Below are 26,074 nucleotides of genomic sequence, written 5' to 3'. Positions count from 1 at the left end.
ATGTTAATGCCAGTGTACAGGATATATTCAAAACTCTTCACATACAAACGCTGACTGTCCTCTCAGTCAAGATCAGTGTTATCACTACTTCTCAACCAGGTGTTTTTTAATCAGGTCCAGCTGGGGTGGATTGAGGAACGCTGACACTCTTCTGCTCCGGGCCCTTGAGGCTAATTTTTTTTTAACTAAACTGACTGTTGGGGAAGCCCAAACAGAGACAGGATCACTGTAATAGAGAGGAGAGATTAGAGTTTAAATCTGTCTCGAGATTTCTCCTTCTCAGCCTCGGGGCAGAGAACGTCTGCAGCTCAAAACCACAGCTCTGGTTTAACAGAGAAAGGGAGGCAGGAATGATGGACAGTAGGTGGGTAAACAAAGGATGGGGTCTAAGTTTACAAGCACTTACATTTATGTGTTATGATGTTTTTATCCAAAGCAACTTACAATGCATTCAGTTTTTTACTATTATGTCCATTCCCTGTGCATCAGACCTTGCTGTTGCTAGAACCGTGCTTTAATAGTTAAACTATAAGAATACTTGGGTCTAAAGATACATGAAAAAAGTGAAATATCCCATTTTTACATAACTGTTAAGTAAATGTGAGGTTTATAATTTGACTTTTTAAAGCATAATCAGTGGAATCAGTTCATATAAAAGCAACACAATTCTTAAAGCATTTAATATATGCACGAAAAAGCCATTTAATTCTGAGAACAAATATCGTATGACAATATCTGATGCACTCCACAGTAAAGCCAAAGCTTGTTTATTGGTTATCTTTACATTACATCACACTGTGGTTTGATTAAGCAGTTTACTTAAATAAGGTTAAATGAATTATTTATTTAAACCACATAGTCCACAAAACTAATATCCTGTATCTTCAGTCACCAATTCATGTTTAGAACCATTTTATCCTAATTGTTTTTCCCTCACAGTGTTTTGGTCTCTTTCACAGACATCTATTTGGTGGCTTGTGGCTTTTCTGTCATTTATCTCCTGTCATTTAGCGAGCCAAGAGTCTGGTTATATTGATGAGGCCTGTTTGGTTTCACAAGTATTTACTCCTATCATTCGAACTTGCTTTCAATTACAGGGAATGTCACAATACATCTCATAAAAAGAACTGCAAAATTTTCTGTCTCTCTTAGTTCTGGCATGAAGATCCAAAATAATAGAAATCTAATTTAACGGACCAAATCCAGACTCTTTTTGCTCTTGCATAACTTTGTTCTTGTATACTGATCTCCTAGTACATGGCTGCCAGCACCAGAGGACCAGAGAGACCAAATTTGTCCTTGCATTAGATGAAATATTGTCAAGGCCTTCTCTCTTTTAAAAATGATTTCCTCTGCCGTCTCACTGTCCTCGGTTTGATAAATGGTGTTTTGACAGGAACCAACTAACCATACTCCACAAACTTTCTGTCCCGGTGGGTTATCCAGACCAATTACACTCCCTTTATTCAAACTCCATCCATCCATGCACACTTGCACATCCTCTTCAATTCACTTCACAGACAGAGAGAACTGTAATAAGGATCTAGGGACTTCCAGCAGTCGGTAGATGAAGGCCCACCCCATCTATTAGCCCAACGCTCTCTGCTCCTGTCCTTCTAAACAAGGTGTAGCTGGTCGAGTGTGTCTGACATGTCGAGGAAACGAAATCAATTGTAATCACTCAAGGAGAACTAAAGGAGAACATAGTGCACAGTGGGAGGCATATAAACTTAAGGCATGCAACAGGAGTCTCCCATGTGCGAAATCAAACTGTGGTTTATATCTAGGGTTTCAACAGCTCAGCTTTACAGAGCAAAATGTTTACCCTCAAATGTTTTTTACAGGATTTATTGCAGACTTGTGGAAAAAGATCTAGTAATTGCACAGCGAGCTGTTTTCTCCTGCTCAGGACTATTGCTTGAAATGGTTTGGTCCATCTAGTGGGCTTGTTTTTGCAGTGTAGGTTCATGTTGCTGGTATTCTTTGCCACTGGAACCATAACATGTCAAAACAGCTCAGACCTCCAACCAAGCAAATGAATGCACTCCGGTCACATGTTTACTCCATTCTGGAATGCTTCAAACACAGATATGTCCATGACTGTGTTAGAAGCTAAACTCCTTGAACGAGAAATATTTATTTTAATTTCCTTTTCTGCTGCATACTGCTGAGCTCAAAAATCTGTAACACAACTCAGAAACATCACAGATTTTCGTTAAGAACACTGTGGTTTTGTTAAGAGGCTACTGACCTTAGATCAGCTTTATAACAGGTAACGTGTCTGAGAGGTTTCGAAATAGAATACCTTGGTGTGATGATCATGGTTCACTAAGCATGCCCATTAACCCAATACAGGAACTGAACAGAGGATTATGTCTACATTAGGAGCTGTAAAGGACTTGCCGATTAAAGAATGTGAGATTCTGTGCAGACATGTCGACCCCAACATGGAGACTGCTAATGCTAGACAGTAGTAGATTTTTTGCGTAAATTCAAGTCAAAACTTAAATGTAACCAGTAACATTACGAAAAAATAATAAACAATTTTGCTGACCAATTTAAGAGCTTAAAAGAACTCCACTGATCTCTTGTGTACCATCACCAATTCCACAGCTGTCTAAAATCTCCCTGTTTTCCATCATTCACTGTTTCTTATATAGGGGACGTCATATAGTCCACTACAAAAGTGGTGAATGAAAACAACTGATTGAATTCGGACACTGATGCAAATATCGTGTGCCAGAGAGGGCTTTAGAGCTAAATTTCATACATTATGGATATATATATTTTGCAGTATAGGATTGAATAAGTGCAACAGATAATCTCAACAATGGTTTCGGACAACTGGTCCTTCAGAAATCAGTATGCTGATTTGGTTCTCAAATAACAGCATATATGTCATTTTTTTTGTCTTTGCTATTGATAAATACTATATACACATTCTTGCTAAATAAAAGTATTAATTTCTTTCAAAATATCTTACTGACTCAAAACCATTGAACAGTTCTGTCAAAAGCATTTTCATCGAAAGTCTCTGGACTTTCTCTTATCACTAACAGCAGAGACTCACAGGCTGCTGCGGCTCCTCTTCTGATGCCTAAAACATATACTGTATACATGTTAGTGTTTAGATCACGCTAAGTCAGAATGCAAACATTATACAATGTGGCATGTTCAAAGATGTCTGTATGACAAAGCAGGATTGCTGTACTGTATTAACTGCTGCTGTACTGTATTAATCATACTTGCAAAAAAACACAGCGACACATTTAGACATACATAAAAACACACAGCTGATCTCAACTGGATAACATAAAGTTTGATCCACACTGCAGCTTATTCTGCCTAGGAACTGCTTGTCTAGACAAGAAAAGCTGTCTGACTGACATATAAAGTGACTAGCCACTGTCTGTTTAATTTTTATAAGCTACAATTAAAAATAAAGTTTCTTCGATGGCATCAGTGTTTCCAATCCATTCATGGAACCATTCCATTCCACAAAAAGTTTTTTATAGTGGAAAAGTGTTCTTTAGATAATTCAAATGCTCTTCACACTAAGAAAAAAAAAAAACGTTATTTTAAAATCTCTTTAAAATCTCAGACAGGATCTTTGGGGAAACCAAAATATTTCTTCACATTGCTACAAAAACCTTTAAGATTTTATTTAGGGTGGATAATAGCTTATACTGCATGAAAAACAAAACAAAAAAAAAACAGTAATCTCTACAAATAATTGTGGAAAACACCAAAAATAGCTAAAAATGTGTACACTTTGTGATTCTGCTGGTTCAAAGTGCTCGTTATATCAGCCTAGTACCTTGTAAACACAACTTTGTTTCCAGGCGGTCTGATTAAAATAAAACAAATCTTGTGTTCTTACTCCCAGAAGTTGCGTAAAGTCAGCCATTACATCAAAGCTGTGTAGACTGAGAAAATATTTTCCAACAACATGCATCAGATGGTCAGTGAACAGAGGCTGAGCCTGAGACTACTTTACAGGTGACCCTTAGTTGTTACAAATGCTATAGGCTGCCTAAACTCAAGTAACCATCACATGTGCAAACTAATAAAAAAGGAACGATGCAGATTTTGTCACTAGGAGTGAAACAAACAGCCGTTTATACACCCATAATGTTGTGATTGCCTGAATTACTTGTAAAGTTTGTTTTGTCACAAACTACCTTTTAAGTGAACTAATTAAATTAGCCACTAATGTGAGCGATTAACCACTACTGCTTTGATGGGGGACGAGATGTGTCGGTTTGTGTATAAAAATCAAGTGGGTTTATAATGTGTAGGAGTGACTACAGTAGTGTGTAATTCTGTGGGTGCGAACACAGTATATGTGGTTGCTAATAACCATGTCAAATTTCACATCTCAGTGCGTCAGTAGCTGTTTTCTTTCTCCTATTTCTGTGATCTCCGACAGTTGTCTACCCTGCTCTAATAATGTGCAGACATGTTTGTATACCATGACCACCTCTGACTCATATCTAAAACCCCTTACGCCTTCAGTGTCTTTGAGCTGCCACCCCATAAATGCCCACAATCACACCCTGTTTTAGCCTGTGGGCCAACTCCCATAGGGCCCCACCACAGTGACATCACTGTGGTGACAACCAGCAGCATCTGTATATTTGTGTCTGGGTCTGTGTGTGTTAGAGAGAGAGGAAGACACAGTGAAAAGCACCAATGCATTGGAGATTCCAGATTTGAGGTGTGTGCTTGTATCCCTATGTGTGTGTAATTGGAAGTCAGGCTCCAGGCTTTGTAATTATTGTTCCTGTCTGAGATGCTTGAACTGCAGCCAATTAGACAATAAAGAGAAAAGCTGCTCTGTTTTCTACCAGTCCTTGAATTGGCCTTGTCCATTGACTTTCACAACCCCCTCCTCTCTCTGTGTCTGAAGCAATAAGACAGTAAATTGTGCTCCACTTAGAGCGCCCTTAGAGAAAATGAAGAGATTTTCTCTGTTCCTCAACCAAGCCTCTTAATTACGCATGTTTAGACATAAAAAGTCTTGTAAACAAATGTGCATGCACGTGAGTGTAAAATGTAGCTATGTTTGCCAACGAGACAATCAGAGGAGAGGAGAGGAGTCATTTTCTGCTATTTTGGTGGTTTTGTAATGTCAACTGTGTGTTCCAGGGAGAAAGATGTCATTATTTTTGAAGCATTATTACAATAGGGGATTTTTGGATGTATAAGAGGTGCTGGTTAAGGAATAGGAAAAATAAAAATCTGTCATCATCTACTTTTCTATTGAACTTAAATCATATTCTACTATCCCACTCCAAAATTTTGCTCAGTACAACTACTTGTTTTTCTGCAAAAGCAACCTGATCGTAGTCAAAATGATAACGGCATCATAAAAGTATCACAAAAATGGTCCTTAGGCTACACCTTGTGTATTATGTTCTTCTGAAGCCATACAATAGCTAGACTGAAAGTTGCTTTATGCTAAAAATGCCGTTCATGAGTTTAACGGAGTTTAAGTCAACGGAAAATTTCAATCTGTTCTTCACACAAATAAATTCACATTTTTAAGCATTTGTAACTTACTCATGAAATTATTAAAGTGTTGCCTAAATAAACAAAATGTATCCAGCCATCCAAGTGCCATCCATACTGAATTAGGCTATCAAGATAAAGTAAAAATCATAAATCATTTATAGTAGCCTAATCTGGCAGGTAATACTTTGATTTATATGGGTGTTTTATTAGGCCTATAGTAGGCTATAGACATTAAATTACTATCCTTTTCAGTACTTTGATTATTTCGAAATAAATTTAGACACAAATGAAAAGTGGATCCTGTTGTAAAATACAAAAAAAATCCACATCTAGGCACTCACATAGTTAACAAAGTAAAAAGCCTTATAGGCTAGTTAACAAAGTAAAAAGCCTTGAATAAAGGCTTTTTACTTTGATACCTATGCGAGTGCCTAGATGTGGATTTCTTTTTAATTTTGTATTCAAAATACTCAATTTTGACATTTTGTAAACTCTCTGGCGCACACATAGTTTTGTCTGCGAGTACCTGATGCGCCCCTAAGATTTCTTTGATAAATTTAGACACATTAGACACAATACATTCAATTCAATTACGGTTCAGTATTTCATGTACTGTTTTTAACTCACAGCAAATTCTGAGGCAGTCGCGTGAGAACGCCACGAAGGCTATCTTCCTCATCACCGACGGTTACTCAAACGGCGGAGACCCGCGGCCGGTGGCGGCAGCGCTGAGGGAGAGAGGCGTGGAGATTTTCACGCTGGGCATCTGGCAGGGAAACATCCGCGAGCTACACGACATGGCCTCGCACCCCAAGGATCAGCACTGCTACTTGGTGCACAACTTCGCTGAGTTTGAAGCGCTGGCTCGACGCGCCCTTCACGAAGGTGAGAGCAGGCTACAGAATGAGCTTTTGTTGGGTCATCATTATTCTTATATCTTTCTGTCTTGTTTCATGATTCACTTTGTTCATATTTAGACTAGCTACTTCATGGTTGATAATTAATCTAACTAGTCGTTCACATACTACAGTAGATTTCCTGTTGCAAACGATTTGCGAAAGTTCTTATTTGCATATTTATGAGGCAGATATATTAATTGGACAATTATAGCCAGTGACCAGTACGCAACCCGGATATCGGTAGCTCTGCTTTACTAGCCTGACATTATTAGTTTGGAAATGTCCCAAATTTCCACTGGATTTATTTTGTTTTAAAGGTGCCATAGAATGGAAAACTGTATTTACCTTGGCATAGTTGAATAATAAGAGTTTTGTACATAGAAATGACATACTCTGAGCCTCAAAAACACCATTGTTTCCTCCTTCTTATGTAAATCTTGTGAATGCAAAAGACCACTGAAAAACAGGAGAATCAGAACATAAGACGGGATCACCAATATTTACCCCCAACATTTGCATATACCCACCCACCCATGTTCTAGGCCAGCCGCCAGCCGAACCTGCACATCCGAATCATCAGAAGTTCTGCAGGTATTGTGAAGAAACAAGTGAGGACAACAGCAAAAATGGCAGATAAATGGAAATAAATGTTATGTTCCAGGCTGTGCAGGGGATGTGATGTGCAGGGATGGGTTGGTGTCTGTATTCAGAAAGGCACGGAAAGCAAATAACACCTTCTAATAAAATAACGTCAGCCACTAAAGGGAAATGGTTAGCTGCTAGCGGTAGCCTGTTACATTACAGTACATAAGATTTCACTTACCACATAAACAGAGTAAGGAGAGATGACTGAGGATGATGGCGAATGATTTACAGATCCTGAGCACCACTGATAAGCATCTGATCTTTTCGATGCCCCGCATATTAATAGCTCTCCCTGATGCCCGCATTTTATATACAGTATAATTACCCAACGATATAACTGCAGGAGACAGTATTGAAATATATATTTTCCCTGTGTTTCCTTCCTGCTGTGTGAGCTACTGAAATGAGCCACACTGTGAAACAGCCAATCAGAGCAGAGTTCAACATTATTATTCGTGACCCTTCCAAATAAGGTAATAACAGACCATTTCATTCTATGGACAAATCCTAGGATTTTAAATGGATATGTAAAACCGTTTCTGGAGATTTTCTGCCCTTACCTAAGCCACATACCTTCTATGTAAATATCAGAGAACAATTTAAAATATTGTATCAATGCATTCTATGGCACCTTTAATGTTTTTTTTTTTTAATGAATGAATGAATGAATGGCGTTTGCTGTCACTATTCGACATGTTAACTGTTTCTCTCGGGGATGTATACTAAACAGCGTCAAAGTTTCTGGACTGTATAAAAATAATTAGGTTAGTAAAAGATTATTCCCGGTTTTCTGTTGCTATACAACTCACAGGAACATTTTAGCACTGCTTGGTTTCACACTTTAATACTTTGGCACATCTATTAAAAGTAGTGCTAAAAAACCCTGCCAAAAAACGTGGTGTTAAATATTACGTAAACAAGAGCTAAAGTTGGACTTTAAGTGGAGTTTAAAAAGGCCTTAACCAAAAATGTATTGTTAAAAGGTATATGTATATATAAAGTACGATGCAGAACTCTCATGTATTTCTTCATATAAACCCAAGCTTTACTAAAATTTGCTGTGGTAACCATAGTTTCCTCTAAATACCATAGATAACAGCATAACAAACTTTATTTTGATGTCGGTGGTGACTAATTCCAAGCTGTTTTACTGTAATTGCATTTGCTGTGATATTTTAACAGAAACTATGGTTACCATGGTGAATGTTTGTAAAGGGAAATCAAAGGCCAATCCAGCTCATTTTTCCTGAGCCTGACAAATATGAGCCCCTGTTAATCCCAGCGTAAAAGAAAACTGGTACAAAAATAATTCAGTGTTATTATTTCCTTTGGCTGTCTGGCTATAGCAGATTCTTCTTATCAGAGCTCTGAACTCAATCAGCCACATGAACTCAAAAGACCCCTTTCTTCACAATGACATCACCCACCTACGCTAAACCCAGAGAGATATAAAACAAAGAAGCCCTCTGGATAGCAACAGATCAATCATTGGCTTTGGGCAAGGGAAGGCCTGATTAAAGCTGTGGCATCGTTTGTTCTCGCCTCCCATTGTGATATCATGTCTGTCATATCCTTTGTCCAAGATAGTGCAGACTCCTTCAGCTTGCGTAGCCTGTCTGTGTATGCCAACATCTGGAGCAATGCATTTGTTTGTATTTAGGGAGACAAAATGGTCCTGCCAAAGCCAAGGTTTTTATTGTTAGTTATGCAGAAGATGCCAATACTGAAACACACATGCTCACTTTTCCAGAGCCTCTTGGAGTTTAGTTAGACATGAAGAAATAGATGAATTATGAGGCCAAAATTATTTTCTTTTGCATCAGAGAAAAGTGCAAAGTCTGATATTCATTGCCATTTTCTCTTCCAGATCTTCCAACTGGAAGTTATATTCAGGAGGATCTTGCCCATTGTTCATCATTGTGCGAAGAGAGAAAGGACTGTTGTGACATAATGGCCAGCTGTAAATGTGGTACACACACAGGACAGTACGATTGTGTGTGTGAGAAAGGATACTACGGAAAAGGACTTCAACATGAGTGCACAGGTAAGGGTTGTGGCCTGTGTGCAAATTTTGAGTTTTCCATTTCAGTTCAAAAGTTTTAAAGACGTCATATGATGCGATTTCATGTTTTCCTTTGTTTTTGGTGTGTTACAAGCTGTTTGTGCATATATAAGATGGGTTTGAAAAGTTGCAAAGATTAAAGTCTCAAACCCAAAGAGATATTCTTTATAAAAGTTAAGACTCTGCCACGCCTTCCTAAAACGGCTCATTCAAACATGCCCCCACATGTCTACGTCACGGTGTGGGAAGATTTGCATAACACCGCCCAAACGTATACGCAAAGAAAGAAGGCGTGACTTTTGTTCTCGCTGTAGTATTGTTGTTGCCGCCGCCATGTCGTGGAGATGCTGTGTGTTTAGTTGTGAAAGCGAAAGTACTTTGTCTGGCCTTCCAAATGAGTACACGACCAGAAATCAGTGGTTAAGTTGTATTTACAACACTGTTCCAGAACAGTACAATGCAAATATTCGAGTGTGTGCAGCGCATTTTACGGAGGACTATTTTCTGAACCTGGTAGAGAGTAACCTACAATGTGAACACTATGAGTGGCTGTGAACACTATAAAGTGGGGTGATTCCTGCGTCGCAAGGACAGTCTGGTGCTTCTGACTCACAGCCTGTAAGTACGTTTCGATATTTAAAGAATTTGCTACTGACCATTCAAACACGAGTTTTGGGCAGTGTAGAGTATTGCTTGTTTGGCGTTTCTACGATCACAAATGCAGACATGTTGTTGTGTTTACGCAGCGTGGCGCAACGTGTAAAAAGACCGTATGAGTCATTATAATCAGTAATTATGTCCTTATATAAGTAATGAATCGTTTATAGTGGGTTTTATTGTTTTACTCTTGTCGTGACATGGTATCACACGCTTGAGGTATTCGGCCAATCACAACGCACTGGATAGCTGGCCAATCAGAGCACACCTCGCATCTCAGAACTATAAGCTTTGTAAAAATCGATGCATTTCAGAAAGGCGGAGCATAGTGGAGCAACAATAATGTACAGTATGTGGAAAATAATGTGTTTTTTAAACCTCGAACCATGTAAACACATTGTATTACACCAAATACACAAAATAAAGTTCTTTTTAGCAACATCATATGACCCCTTTAAAGAAATGGATGGAGTTCCTAGAGACAAGTCCAGTTTATTACTCGATAAATTTGCTCAGGGATGTTTAAGGCTGAAATGTGATCTGAAAGCCAATTCCTCTCCTGAAATGAAGTAAAAGAAACACTTCCACCAAATATCCATAGTGACAAAGAAAACAGCTTACAAATAGATGGGACATTGAAGCGTGATGCCAAAGTGGTGCTTTAACTCTCATTTTGCTTTCATAACAAACCCATAAACATGATTTAAAACATTCACAATCATCTCTTTGTGCACTGCAAAATACCACATAATATGCTGTGTCAACACTTTTTTGCAGCTTACTTAACTTCATTTTAATCTGGCAACCCTACTTTTTGTTCATCTCATAAAACTGCTTGAAGAAAAAGCAATGCTTCATTTGAATTAAGATCAATTTGTGTTTACGTTCATGAATTGTGGTTCTATTAAAGCTATTTTTCATGCCGTGGTAAAAATGAGCTCATATTGAGACAGTTCTAAAATAATCAGACTGACTAATTAAACTGAGGAATGAGGTGGTAGGAAAGTGTTAGATGTACAAACACGGGGTGAACTGCAGAGTTCATGTGATGGAAAGCTAACCTCCGACAGATGTTATTATTGCACACTTGCTTTCACACTTTGTCGCTTTGTAGTAGTATTTCTTTCTTTTTCTCTGCAGAGACACTTAATACCCATGAGAAGTCATGTATAAACGCCTTGAAGTCTATTATAAATCTTATTTTAAATTCACAAATGTCTTTGACTAAAAGTGTTCTCTAAATGATTAGATTTTTCAAAGCTACCATAGCTTAATCAACCTACCTCACCACAAACTAGTCAATGTTGAAATGTTAATAATACATGAAAAAAAATAGTCTGTGCTGAGGAACTGAGGTCAGATTCAAGAAACCATCTTAGGAATACAATTTTGGCAGTGGCTATTTACACTATAAGTGCAAATAGCGATGGATGCTATTTACACTAAGTACAAATAGCAATGGATTCTATTTACACTGTTAAAATAGCAAGGTTTTCTGCTATTTATACTACTTATTGCAAATAGTGGCAATTATCTGCACCTCAGTATTGTAGTACATTATATAACAGTACGCAATTATAACGTATTGAGTGTAAATTATAATTTTAATTCAAATTATTAAATGGATGCCACCTTACTGGGACAATAAAACCCTCCGTACACCTACCGTAACCCTACCCGATACTTTATTTTCAACTTTTTGATTTCCTTCATTTTTAGTGAAAATAAATGCCTTTCTGATGTGATATGAGATTTGAAAAGGGAGAAAAAAAGTTTGACAAAAGGCGGGTTCGATCTCGGGTTGATCGCGTCAAAAACAAAAGTGAAATGCAACATTAAAAACGACTATTTAAAATACACAGCATGCTATAAAATGCAACACTGAGTCTCATCCAGCCATTCACAATGGAAATAGTGTGTATGCTTAACATGATTATTACTGTAACCCAGGCAGCACAAAAACACTGCCTGCCAATTGTTTTTCTTTGAGTTGATCAGCGAATCTTTGGCAAGAACCTCCATACAGTCAAATAACACCAAAGTCTGTTATTCTCTTCATAAGAAAAGAAAAAGATGTTTTTTAAGAAAATATTTGAGAAATTCTTTGTTCAACAATTGTTTTAAAGAAGCTTTTTTGAACTTTTTATGAATTTACTTTAAGAAATTTCTGTCTTTCCTATAAAAAGATTTTCTTGAGGTTGCTGCGGTTGTAAGTAGTTGGCATATTTGACATGATGTATAATAGTCATAACTGGTCATTGTCTGATGTGGAGTAAGTTATAGTTTGAAAGGGCAGAAAAGTTTGCAAAAGAGACTGAGCAGATTTTGTCGTCCTCTGTTTTATTGTGTTTCACCATTGTCCTGTTTATTTTGGATGTGATAAGGAAGGCCATGAACTCAATTGCGAATCACAATCAGATGTTGTCATGGTGATAGCATTCCTCACAATTAATTTCTGTCTGACTGATAATTAGCAGCAGAATGCTGTAATTAATGACAGAATGCAAACTCATAGTAGCCCAGAGGTGGCTGGCTCACTTTATGGAAGCCACCGGAAAAACAAAATGAAGGCCAGGGTTTCTTGTGTCCGATCTGGGGACTGTTGTAATAATGACTGCAATAAATCATATAATAAAAAGCAAAAGGACAAAAAGCTGACCCTGATAAGGTCATTCTTTTCAGTCACAGATAATAGCAGTGTTTTTCCAGACGTGTTGCTTTGCTTCTGTGCGCAGAAAAGTTATAGCCTGGATCAAGTTTGTTCCTACAGGTCAAATTTTAATCTTTTGTTGATCTGTAGGGATTTTAAAAAGAAAGTTACCCTGAGTATCATCAGAATTTCCTGGAAAGCCTGCAAACGTGCATTGTCCTGATGTCTAAATGGTGCTTTCCTGTAGCTCAAATAGTAGAGCATGGCGCTAGCAACGCCAAGATCATGGGTTCAATTCCCAGGGAAAGCAAGAGCTGATAAAATGTAAAAACTGTAACTTGAATGCAATGTAAGTCGCTTTGGATAAAAGCGTCTGCTAAATGCATAAATGTAAATGCTTAATAACAAGACTAAAGGCCATTTCATCTGAACTGACCTCCTGCTATTATTGCTTGCATGTAAAACATAGGTGATGTGGATGAACGAGTACAGAGAAAAGACGAGTGACACCATTTGTGAAGATCTGTGTTGGGTTTTGTTTGACTTTAGCATTCCAGTGGTGATATAATGACCTGACATTTTATCCAGTGTCACATTCTGGGATAACCTGGCCAGTGTAATACATCAGACACCATAAAACATCTGAGCTGGTGTGTGACAGGGACCGGTTGTCAGATGTCAGAGGTCAGAGGTCAAGGATAGTTGAGGAAGAGACACTGTTTTATTTCCTCAAATCGGGGCTCATAAATATTTACCTTCAGCAGAACACCCTAGATTCCACATGTAAGCCCCTAGACAAACATAAATCTATCCCTGAAAAAAATAAAAGGAATCTGGGAAATGTTGGCTAGGTACTGAGTGAGGAAATGTTGCAATTGTGTTTTTTTTTGTGTGTTTGACCTCCTTCTGCTCCCTCTGTGTCTGTCTCTTTCCCCTCCTTTTCACCCCCCCCCGCAACCCTGTGACCAATAATACCCCCCATATGGTCTCTAGAGTCAATAAAAATGTACTCTCGCTACATTTAGTTCCTGTAAAGCAGAATGTGATGCTTTGTCTGTGCATATGTATGCATATTATTGTGCATGCTTTTGTGCACGTGTGTTTTGCGCGCAATAACATGCATTTGGTTTTAAACCAAGAGACGCGTCAGTACATATGATATATTAGATGGGAAGATTGGAGGGCCGCAGTGAGAGTGAAGACATTTATCAGACATGGTGACAGGCAGACTTCCAGTAAACAACTCTACAGTCTAATACCTCTCCAAGTCTGAAACCCAATACGTCTCCAACTCTTGATTCTAGTATTTCCCAAGCACAATCCTTCCAGCTCTACAGCTGTAGACATCTTCGTATTTAGTATATGTAGCCTAATATAATATTCCTGTGATGGCAAAGCTTACATTTTTAGCAGCCAATCCTCCAGTCTTCAGTATCACATGATTTTTGTAAGTAATATTCTCATTTGGTGCTCAATAAAAATCAGTGTTAAAAACACTTGCTAATATTTTTGTGGATTTTTGATGAATAGAAAGTTCAAAAGAACAGCATTTATTTGAAATAGAAGTCTTTTGTAACATTGATGTATAACCATGTTTTCAGTATATTGCACAAGTAAATGGATTCACTATGCATGGATATTCGGCTGAGTAGTGCAGTTTCATCCCTCCTTTGTAAACTTTTTGATTGGGTTGGAAGTGTTTATGTGGCCATTGAGCTGTGGTGCTTATGTGGGAGATGCAGGTTGAAGTCTTGTCTGTTTTGTGTACTTGAGCTGTTTCTTATCCTTTTTCATCTTCTTTGTATCTCCTCCTTTTTTTCTCTCTCTAATCTCTTCCATACCACACATCAGACAAAAGATGAACATTCCGTTTGACAAATCCAAGGTGAAGGGTTCAGAGCTCTCCCAGGTCTCAACATTTTCTTCCTCTTATTCTTCATTTTTCATGCCTCTTTACTGTCCAAACCACCATGCCACATGGCCAATTCCTGTCTTTTGTCTTATTTTTTCCATCTTTATTTCACAATGAAAATGGTTTCCTACCTTCCTTGATATCTTAAGAGCCAGCAATGAAGTCAGAAGAGATGCTGTAATGCATGTTTGGCTTCAGGGACATTTTATTTCTGCTGCAGTGCAGAGCCAACCTAAGCTTCATCAAACAATCTGGAAAAAAGTTTTAGTGTAGTTTTATCATTCCAAGTGCTCTATGTTCAATAAAGTGTGAAACTGATGACTTTGTCTCAAACCCCAACCACTTTTCTGCTCTTGAGTGTTTGTTCCTCATGTTTATATAGAGTATTTTATATTAATTACATTATACTTGTCAGCTGTTTTCATTTGATTCGTAATTAGATTTTTCATAGTTTGAACTCTGTTTTGTATGAAGTCATCCTTCTTAATCCTAGCTGGACTGGACTGTTTCATCAGTGTTTCATCAGCCTGTTCTAGGCTGCCGATTTCGTGCTAGACCTGTACTGTTGACATTACAGCATCATCTGGTTATTTAATATAGTCTATTGCACATATTGGTAAAGCCCATGTACCCATGTAAGACACACTGCCATGATGCTAGAGTGTTTGTTGCGAGTGGTTTTTATGGTGGTTTTGTAGTCTTATTTGATAAGTCTTTCACATTTAGAGCACAAATGGCTTGTCAAGGTTTTGTTTTGTTATCAAACAAAAGTCATAACTGTGATCACTTAGAAAGTTAATAGTATACCTTAACAAACTGTCCATAGCACAGATGTTTTGGTATAAATTATGCACCAAAGTTGGATATTAAGACTTAGGGGATAGTTTAAAACAAATATAATTGCTGTATGAGAAATTATACCGCAGCAAGCACCATTAGGACAAGTCCAGTGTAGCTGCCATTCAACAATATTATCAGCTTATATAACTGTGGTTATGAAAATGACTGGTTTACATTACTGTATATGTATGATTTGTGCATGTACAGTACAAGACTTCTTATGTACTTCTAATGAAGATACTCAAAAAATGTCCTTTTCCAGATAAAAGCAGATTGTTGCTCAACTCCTGGTGTGCTCTGCTCCTGGATTGTTTTGGCCCAAAACAGCAGATGCCTCTGAATCTCAAGGGACAGAAAGGTTCAGAGTCAATTGGATTCACCTCAGTATTTTAAACTAGATCAGATTAAAGTGAAGATATTAGTTCCAGGAAGACAGGCATGTGAAGATTTCTAAATGAGGTCTCTTGGTCATTGAGACATTGCGTTGTTATGCTGACCTCGCATCCGTTTGGCGCTTTCAGTGGCGATGAGTAATAGTTAAATATTGGAAGTGACTGCTGGTCTGAGGTCAGTGGCTCCTATCTGGAACAGCTTAGTTCGTCAGTGACAAATTAAGAATTCCTCAGCCTGCCACTGTGTGGTAAACTGTGTTGATTAATGCCTTTGGAAAAAAGGAGGCAAGTTTATAGGTTGTAGAAACTGTGATCTTGTAAAGTAACTGTTACTTTGGGTCATAAATAGACACTTGTGCATGCGAGAGGCGTGTGCATGACAGTAAATTTGCTTGTTAGGAATCGTGTGTGTGTGTTGACTGTAAACTGGCTGCAATTAGGGCCACCAGCAGGTGGGGGTGACAAATGGGATCTTGTGAAAAGAGTCAGTAGCTGAACCTAACGAACCTTGCAAGCATTCCTCCCCCATCTCTCTTATTGCCCCCTTGCCAATTACAGAGTAGCTCACTGTGTCAGTGTATCCAGTTATAAAAACAGATTTACAGTATGTGTTGTGTAAAACGACTACCCCATGCTGGCCGAACAGACCTGTTTAATTTTGCTCTCATTCCATTCTTGAGAATGACCTGCGAGTGTCACGTCGGATCGGGATGCTGTAATGGTTATTCTGCCCTCCATTTCTCCTTCACTGCACTTAAAAATGTCATTGGAAATGTTTTATGATACCTGGTTTGGCTTTAAAGGCCTTCTCTGAAAGACAAGGCCTTTAAACAACCCTATTTTTCTCTCTCTTTATGACCTATTACTTTGTTTTCTGTCAGCTTCACTATGTTTCTCCCTCTTCACCTCTCCCAACAGCTGTCATGTCATTATTTCCTGCCTTCCTTCATATAGCAGTGGCCTTTTTAGTGTGAATTAATCAATTGTGCTTGTAGGTTGAGTGTGAGTGTTGCATCCTGTCCCCCTTCATGTCTGTCCATCAGAGCATATGCTTTTAGGAGCCTCCCCTCAGAACTCTCTGTAAAGAACATGCTATCACTCACTGCAAATAGGCATCTTTGCTACTGAACCTAATACCCTTTGCCACATGTTAACCTACAACAGAGAAAGATGGAGCACTTGTAAAAAAAAAAAAAAAAAGAATATGGAAAAAATGTAAAACTTAATGTGGTCCTGCCCTTGTTTTGCTGGTTGATGCTAGACTAGAGCTATGGTGCTATGGTGTCTTTCACCATTGATTGCCATTCAAAAGTAGCCAAAATTGAAGTTTTTGAATTTATTTTGGAAATTTTACATATAACATATGATATATGATATATACACATATGATACATATATCTAATTCAATATAACACATTGAATTAGACGTGAAAGTGTCATAGTATTTAAATAGCCTAGTGTTATCATATAAAATGTACTCCAACAATCGTTGTTTTATCAGCAGCTTTGATTAACAGCTTGAGTGACATTTATGTACAACGATTACACTTTTCCAGAATCCAGATCTGAGCTGAGATGGAAACAGGAAATCTTTTGTCACAATGACGCAAAGCATAACAATTGCATTTGAGGTTGACCTCATGTTTAAACCCAGAACAAAGGGGAAAGGATGAAATCCACATAAACATGCAGAGTGAAATTTTTGTGGCTGAAAACAGGAGAATGTGGTGTACCAATGGTAGCCTGAATGGTGATGTCATTTACAAAGGTTATTTACAATAGTTTATAAGGTGCATCTGTTGCATCCTGCGGTTTGCAGATGTGGATTGTTGTTTATTAACAAAATCTAACATCATATGCACACAATTGGGTTAAGGTAGGATAATTTTCTAAATATTTTTAAAAGCTGGTGTAAGAATTTGTATTATTTTTTTAAATCTAAATTGCATCTACAAACTGTTTTGTGACATGCAGTCCTGCTTTTAGAATACAGTGAGTGTTTTAAAGTGTCTTTTACAAGAAGCCCAACATAGCGTGATGAAGTTGTTTATTCTATGTTCAGTATAATTCTAGTGGGGCCTGTAATGTGGTTGAACTCTAGAATTAGCCAGTGTCTATTCACTTTGGTTTTCAAATATCTTTAGACATGTAAATTATGATAAATATCTTTTGTATGAGCTAGATGCATTTGGCTGTAGGCCTAGTTTTAACCGCCAAACGGTTTATGCTACATGAAAGCATTTCCATTGTCAAAAAATAGATATTGCTTCAGTTGGGTTTGACTTTAAAATAAGTCAACCTTCAACCATCTGACATGCTAAAAGCATGCTAGCACTGTAAACCTCCTCATTCCCCTTCCTAGTTCTCTCTCTCTTCTTACTCACATCCTTTCTTTGGACTGTAAGTTCTTGTCCATCTGTTGGGTTGAAGCCCCCCCCCCCCTCCCCCTTTGCCTTTATTGTGGGTTTCCGGAAGGATGAGGGTTTTAACTCATTGCCTCAGAGTTATGAGACATGCAGACACCCAAAAGCAATCCAAATTAACACCAATACTGGACTTAGCCGCTGAACTTGTGAACTTCTTATTAAAAAAAAACTGTAAAAATAGCTAAAGGTTCCAGTTTCTACCACGTGATTATCAAAGAGCTTATCCTGACAGAACCTGATATATAACAGAGCTACACATTCACCATTAAACACATGCTAATGTTCATATGTTAGATGTTGACTTTGGAATATTTTAAAAGGAACTTTTAAAAAGACATTAGAGAATATCACAACGTTAACATTTACATTACATGAATGCATTTGGCTTTTATCTGAAGCAACTTACAATAGAGAGACATAAGCAATTTGTCACAGAGTACAATGCCAGGTTTATTAGAAATGTAAATGCTGAATTTTTGTATTTTTGTGTCTTGGTGGTTGTGTAGGCTGTGTAGTTGATAAAGGTGCATTTTCAGCTGCTTCAAATAACATAAAGATATGAAAAACTAAAGTTTCATCAAGTTTTATCATTATGGGATAATGTTATAGTTGCATTGGCTTTTTACAGTTGTGCTAACAGTTCAGACATTAGCTTAAACTTTTATGAACTGTTGCTTTACTGTAAGATACTTTAACCAGAAGCTTTCCACAGTGTAATTAGGTGGTTTTCAGTTTAGTTCGTTTGATGTAATTTAGCAGGCAATGTAATATATTTTATGCACTAAAGTGTACTGAATGTGACAAAATACAGCATTAGCTGTATGTCTGTGAACACTTTCATTAAACCAGGTCAGTGCAAAATGTCTGCTAGAATGTATTTGCAAGCAATTCGACTTTCCAATGAAGATGTTTCACCACCCATCTCAATGACTTCATCAGCTGTTGGATGCTGGGGAATTCCAGCCGTCAGACAGTTCCTAAAAGCTATTTGGATCAGCGACAAAATGTCTTCAATAGACACATTAAAACATCAGGGCATGTGTGTAAAGGTGGGGAAATTTAATAACCAGTTGCTGAACAATTTTTTTCCCAGCAATTTTTAAGAAAGGAAGCCCACCATCTTTCCAGCTCTCTGATTTCTCCCTCTATCTAACATATTCCATCTATCCATCTGTATGTCTGTTTCTCTCACTTGAGCACAGATGCACTTTTTTTCATTGGTTTTGGTTGTATTCCTGTCTTACATTCTTTTTCGCCATCTGTCTGTTTAGTTTTCTCTTCCTGTCTCAGATTCACTGTCAGTCTCTCTTTGTTTATTTCAGTTCTTCTTACATAAATTCCACCATCTGCTTGTCTGTTTGTGTCTTGGTGTTTGCTAGCTTTTCTTTCTTTCTGACGTTTTGCCCTGTACCCAACCGGTCGTCTTTTTGGGCCTAGTGTTTCAGAGCGGATGGCCACCCATCAGCACCAGTTTATAGAAACTGTCTCCCCCATCAAAACTCAGAATAGCACAGTATTGCAACTGTTTCAGAAGCAGCTGGGTGTTATTTGCATGAAAAATGACCAAATGTGAAATATTAGAAACGATGCCAAGGGTACTGGGAGGAAGGCTAAGATGAAACCTCTTTTACTCTTGCATATTACATGTTATGTAACTAGTCAAACAAAACGGTGGTTGTCTGACTAGCCACTTGAGCCGTCAGCTTAATGATGAACGGGAGTCTGTCACTAATATAAACAACACCTGCGAAGGGAAATTTGTTAGATGTGGGTTTTGTTGTTAAATCGATCAGACAGTCTGTCAAGATGACTTCTGCCAGTAGGTACCATTGAAGAAATTAATGAGAGATGGACTGAGAGAGGAGAAATTAGGTGACTGCTTTTTAAAATGATGGAAGAAGTGTCCTATTACCTTAATTTAATCTCAAACTGAGGTCCAAACAAAGTGGTTTTTCTCCACTTTGACAAAGTTAAGTTGTCTGGATGACTTGTACAGAGCAGCTATTGATAAAGAGTGTCTGGGTTGTTTCTCCTTCCACATGTGAAATGTCTTTGATATTTTACATGAGCTTATGTGGGGAGGTTTTTAAGCATTTCAGCCAAAATTGTTCCAGTGAAAAACACATCAGTTACTTTTCTAAATAGCCTGAGAAATACTCTAGGAATTTAACGAATCCTGTCTTAACCTCCAAAACATACTGTATGTGTTATTTAAGCAATGGAAAGTTAGTGTTGGGGAGTCTTTCAGTTTAGTAACATGCTATCTGACACAGCATCTTATCACAAGGGTTTGTGTCTAGTGTTTGACAAATCCATTGGGCCGATTTAATTGTGGCATGTATACCACAAAAAGGTCCATTTAATGAGGCATAAATAAATTTCCAGAGGAATCACGGTCACTGGAAACAGTTTATTGCGTCATTAAACATTTAGAACGTTTTTATGTTTGAAACTAACTGAAACAAACATTTAAAAGTATGAATCACTACTACTAATCACCAAGGATTGAAAGTTGTAAAAGAACCTGAAAGTTAGCTATACTTCAAATAAATGTGGAGAAAACAAGACGCACGCTGATTAGCATGACAACAGCAAAGTTAAAGGTGGATCTAATGTTGCATTTCATTTTGAAACTGAATTTGGAGGTTCTCCAATTCTCAGAGTTGTTGCTGTGTAAAATCTGCATTATGATGAAATAAAGTAATTCTACTTCACAATGACATGGAAGTGGCATCAGATCAGGGACTTGGTTCAGTAGTTGATTGGATGGAGGCAGATCTTAATGCAAGCTTGTAAGAAAGAGGCAGGGTTTAAGTGGGCAAAATGATTTGTGAAGTCTGGCAAAGTCGTATGTCGTTAGTTTAAATGTAAGACTGAGTTATGATATTTTGATTAAACCTCATTAGGTCCAAAAAATGAAACGTATACATGGATAAATTGTTCACACAATAAGATGAGATTTAGAAAATAGAGTTTCTGGTGAATTTCCATTTCATGAAATCATTGCTATCTTTTAACCTTTTTATTTGACTTTTTTTCTCTTTCTCAGCTTGTCCATCTGGCACATATAAACCTGAAGCAGTTTCTGGAGGTGTGAGTACCTGCCTTCTTTGCCCCGACCCTCATCACACATCCAGACCTGGGAGTACAGATGTATCAGACTGTGTGTGTATGGAAGGCTACAGACCACACAACAACACATGCCAAGGTGCTGATCTATCTGCTTTATATCTATAAACATACATCTGCTAACTTTTCTGTTTATAGACATGTGTCTGTATGTGTGCTCTTTTCAAACAATAAATGTAATCCTCTAACTCTCCCGCTCTCTTGCTGTCCCTACTGCAGCGGTGGTCTGTCCGGTTCTCTCTCCTCCAGAGAATGGCTTCTTCATCCAGAATGTGTGTAATAATCAGTTTAACTCTGCATGTGGGGTGCGCTGTCTCACAGGCTTTGACCTGCAGGGAGACGGAATCAGACTCTGTCAGCCAGACGGGACCTGGTCAGGAGTTCAGCCCAGCTGCAGAGGTAAGACACACCTGGATGTGATGACATCACCGGTCCTGGAAAGGGGACACAAACTGATTTATTCATAACTTTTTTCTTTTCCTTTTGTTTCACTTTTTCTTTCGTTAGCTTGCCCACTGCCCGCTCTTGTGTGTTATTTTTTTTGCCTCTAATTCCATCTAAGCGGAAAACATATTGGTTTTATTGTCAGTTTATGTGTTACAGAATTGGAAGCTCAAAGGGCCTTTAGTCACCCCATATGTTTCATCACCCCCAGAAACACTAATATACTGCAGCCTTTGAGTATGTATGCGTGTGTGCAGAGGGGCTCATAAAGCCATTTCTCTGCCTGTCGGCCTGCAGCGCTCTGAGTTCATGTGTGTTTAGATAGCTGGAAAGTAAACTCTAATGCTTTGCCAACTATGTGAGTGCTTACACACTTGAACAAATGAATACAATATGTATATGCACCTACATACACACACACAAACCAAAACACACACTCAAACAGATGCATGTGTGCAAGTTGACCTGTTAAGAGTTCCCTTTCTTGTGACCTCAGGCCTGAAATAACAATATTTTGGTTTTTCTTTGTTTGGAATTAAATTACAGGTTTCAAAGTCCTAACCACAGACTTAGCTACCAGCCACCCTCTTCTCAAGCATTTTCTCTTTTCCCTCCTGTTTGCTCTTAAAATCTCTCTTCTTCTCTAGTCTGTCCATCTTTTCCATTATTTTTTCTCTCCCAGCTGTCCATTTTAGCTCAGTGTCGTTCCATGGAATCATTTAAAGTTTGTCCAATACAGCAAAGTTTTAATAACATAGGACCAAACCTTCTGTGTGATGCTCTAACCCCTGTCTGGTGTGTGTGGTATTTTCCCATAGTTCGCTCTTGCCCAGATCTCTCTCCTCCGCGTCATGGGGTACTGAACTGCAGTGAGCGGACCACCCCCTATAGGCTGGAGTGTTTGGTTCGCTGTGAACAGGGCTATAGGCTGCAGGGCAGAGCCAGACTCACCTGTCTGGCCAACTCGCAGTGGAGTGGACCACAGCCCCGGTGTGTCGGTAAGATCGCAGCTCTTTGTGTGTGTATCATGTGTTTATATAGGGATAAATTGGCTGCAAATTGATGGAAAAACTGAAAAACCTACATAAGTAGTGACCTACCTCTTTGTAGTGAAAACAGATTCATGAAGGGACTACAAGCTGTACAGGCTAAAACAATAATAATGGCTCTATTTGACCCTATGGACCACCTGCAGTTCAAACCAGGGGTTTTTCAAACCACAGTTTTCCCTTCAGAAAACATTTGTAATGCGCCTCCAATCCAATTATCACAAAAAGCTTTGTGCTTTCTTACTTCTGAAACAAAGCCTCAGCTTTCAAATCCTGTACATTTTATCACACAATTCAAACAATAAATGCCGCTTTGACAATCTTAAATGTGGCACGACAGATAACTGTAGCAGCTTCTGTTCAAGCGGCAATGCAGAGCGCCGCTTTAATACAAGTTATAGTGTGAAACGAAACAAATGAACATTAGAAGGTATGTTAAAAGAAAAAGTACAGCTTCGCTCAAATAGCTCAATCAGCAGTTCAACCGAAAGAAAGACGTCAAGTAAAACTTAACGTTGCGTTTACCTCTGTAAAGTTATCCAGTGTTCACAATTTGCTATAAAAACACTAGAGAGAGATTAATTACAGTTTATTATATATGTGTTTAAATAAATATGTCATGAAGACACATTTTTATGAAAACTACCTTATGTGCAATTGAGTTGTATACAAAAGTTTTTATTTGAGTGTAATTTTATTTCTGAAAATAAAAACTCTCTTTAAATGATAGTTGTGCAGAATTAGTGCACAGCAAGACTCATCGTTCTGCTAAATTCAAACTGTAATCACATATATTTTGTGTAGTCAGCTACACAAAGTCAGCTGTGGCATCCAGTTTTTACCCATAAACCACAAAGTAGAACACTTACCCAAAAGATGAAATGTTTTATTTGTTTACCTCCATGTCATGTGTAGGTTATTTTAGAAAGGAACATGTAAAAGATGAAAAAGAGGAATTAAGGAGAATAATAAATTACGAATAATTTATTGCTCCTATGTGAATAATTTGTAATCATTTAATCAATAAAAAAAGTAACTGTAGTCTGATTATGAGTATTTTGAAATGTAATTTAATCTAATTACGAATAGCTAGTTTTTAGAATCTGATTGAACCAGTTATTACCCAGCTCGGCCTACAGACACCTTATGCTTGGCTTCCCATATAAAAGCAAAAGGCATCTGTGAGCATGGCAAGTCAAAATACTCTTTTATAGCTTTTAACAACTTGCTTCTTGAGTAACTGTGTTTTTTGATCTGTCCATCCCTCTACCTACTGTCAGTCAGCATTGCTTTGCTTTTCTCGATTTCTTCGATCTTTGTAGTTGGATTGTTTGGCCTGATTTTCCAACAATGCATTTGGCCCATTGAAGTTGTATGACATGTTTTCCTGTCTTTGCTGTAATTCTTTCACTTGATTTCTTTCTGTGCTCATCATTCTCTCTCGCTTTGGCAGTACAGGGTGATCCAGATGTCAGATTGAAAGTCATTTGTTTGTGCGAGTGTGCGTGTGTTGAGGTTGTTTCCAAGAATGTCAAGCGTGGTCAACAACCGCTCTTACATTTCCCTTTCTGGAGATATTTTTGCACGCTCTCTCTCACTCTCATTCTTTTGATTTATCTTTGTGGAAAATGCTTGTTGTTTATGTTTGACTGTGTTTCCTTTTCTTTCTCTCTTTCTAAGAGGTGCGCTGTCCTCCGATTGTTACTTTGAAGCATATCAGTTTGTCACCCCCTGCCTGTGGGGAGAATGAGGTCGGGACCGGAGCGTCGTGTCAGTTAACCTGTCCTCGTGGTTACAGTCTCATCGGTAACTCTGAAGTCAGATGTCTGCCTTCTGGAAACTGGAGTGACAATCTACATAAAGCAACCTGTACAGGTGATTTGTTTTCGGTTTGTGTTTATAATGACAAACAATATTATGTTTTGCACGAAACCTCCCTGTTTGTTCTGCTGTAAAATGATGTGTTGCAGTGGGACAGATGTGCTGCCAGTAAAACAGGTGCATTAAATTTGTTGCTGCAAAACCTTAAGATGATGAAGAACAGAATAAGTGGAAGATCGTCAAACAAAGCTGCACCATTGTGTAAAACTAAAGAGTTCCAAGATCATAAAACATCAAAACTGCCCCTCCAAGCTGGAACCAACCAAAGGATCAATTAGTTTTGGCCTTCACTTCTGAACCTCTAAGATTTACTGATGAGAGGAGAGATTGTTTTTTCTGTATTTATGTGAGTTTGTGGCTCATCAGTGTCTATAGAGATTAGGACAGAAGACAGAGTGTTTGCATCTGATCCAGGTTCTTTCTAGGACCTATTAGTCTAATGATAAAGTATTTGTTTAGCTTGGAGGGACAGCAGAGGCTGTGTGATTAATAAGCTCTACTCCAAGCTGGATGTAATATTAATAGTCAGTCAATAGCTGTCAACACAGCAACACCAACAAATGCTCTATGCACATAGACTTAACATGATTCTAGTATCGTATCTTTAAAGGAATAGACATATGGGTTTAGAACGATGTGAGGGTGAGGAAATCAAGACAGAACTTTCATTTTTGTTCTCTTTTGGCCCTTTTACTGTACCAGTGAAGTATTTTTTTGGCTTGGATAGAGATTAGCATGTTATACTCTGAGCTGCATGAGATAATGATACACCTCAGTAATACTTATACACATCCTATCAGAGCCAAAAAAGAAGTGTAAAGATAACGTTCAGTTAAACCATAACCGTGTCAGTGCTTACAGATTTGAGTTGATTTTAAATACGATTTTAGTTTTAATTTAAACATGTCAATAGATGTGCACATCCTTATGTCTTCTGGTAGAGTGTCCCGTGAATAACAGCTTTCACTGAGAAAGACGATAACCCAAAGGCAGAATGACGAAAAGGAACAACACAATCACTAGTAGATGTTGATCTAGTAGATCTTACAGAGACTGTAGAGCAAAAATGCACAAAATCACGAAGTATAGAAGGGGCCAAACCATTTAAAATTTATATACCATACACAAATTTGAGAAAAGTCAAAAATTATCAAAGCTCAGAAAATTGTATTTCTCCAAGACCCTACAGTGGTGATATTGGGTAGGCTTTTTGTCCAGAGTTTTTAAAGTCTGTTTATAAAGAGATTTTAAAGGTTTAATAACAGTTTCTCCTGCTTGACCCCAACATGTCAGACAGTATGACATTAACATTAACAGCTTTCTTCTTGAGTAACTATGTTTTTTTGGTTTTTGCCACTAACAGGATGGGCTTTTTTCTTCTTCTATGCTGTAGATATGCAAACATTTTTTTTTAAATCTGTGCTGTATGACTGGATTTTTGCCAAACTTAAACACATCAGAAAAAGAATATATATATATATATCATAAAAGAAAATAACACGAGAATGAGTAAATAGTGAGTTTTCATTTTTGCATTAACTATTTAGACTTTTTTTTTTTTTTAAGTTCCACTC

At 37.9% G+C, this 26,074-nt stretch overlaps 1 protein-coding gene across 1 annotated transcript in view; it reads left to right on the top strand.

Annotated features, from left to right (window-relative positions):
• svep1 (sushi, von Willebrand factor type A, EGF and pentraxin domain containing 1) overlaps positions 1 to 26,074 on the top strand; it is a 63,566-nt gene that overhangs the window by 8,853 nt on the left and 28,639 nt on the right. Inside the window, 6 exon segments of the mRNA XM_058782397.1 lie at positions 6,144 to 6,399; positions 8,926 to 9,102; positions 21,047 to 21,205; positions 21,346 to 21,525; positions 22,389 to 22,568; positions 24,300 to 24,494. Of these exon segments, the coding sequence (XP_058638380.1) occupies positions 6,144 to 6,399; positions 8,926 to 9,102; positions 21,047 to 21,205; positions 21,346 to 21,525; positions 22,389 to 22,568; positions 24,300 to 24,494 (1,147 nt within the window).

This window comes from Onychostoma macrolepis, chromosome 07 (genome assembly GCF_012432095.1).
Source record: "Onychostoma macrolepis isolate SWU-2019 chromosome 07, ASM1243209v1, whole genome shotgun sequence".
NCBI classification, from domain to species: Eukaryota; Metazoa; Chordata; class Actinopteri; order Cypriniformes; family Cyprinidae; genus Onychostoma; species Onychostoma macrolepis.
The sequence above is the reverse complement of the archived record's forward strand: the minus strand, read 5'-3'. Positions and strand labels throughout refer to the sequence as shown.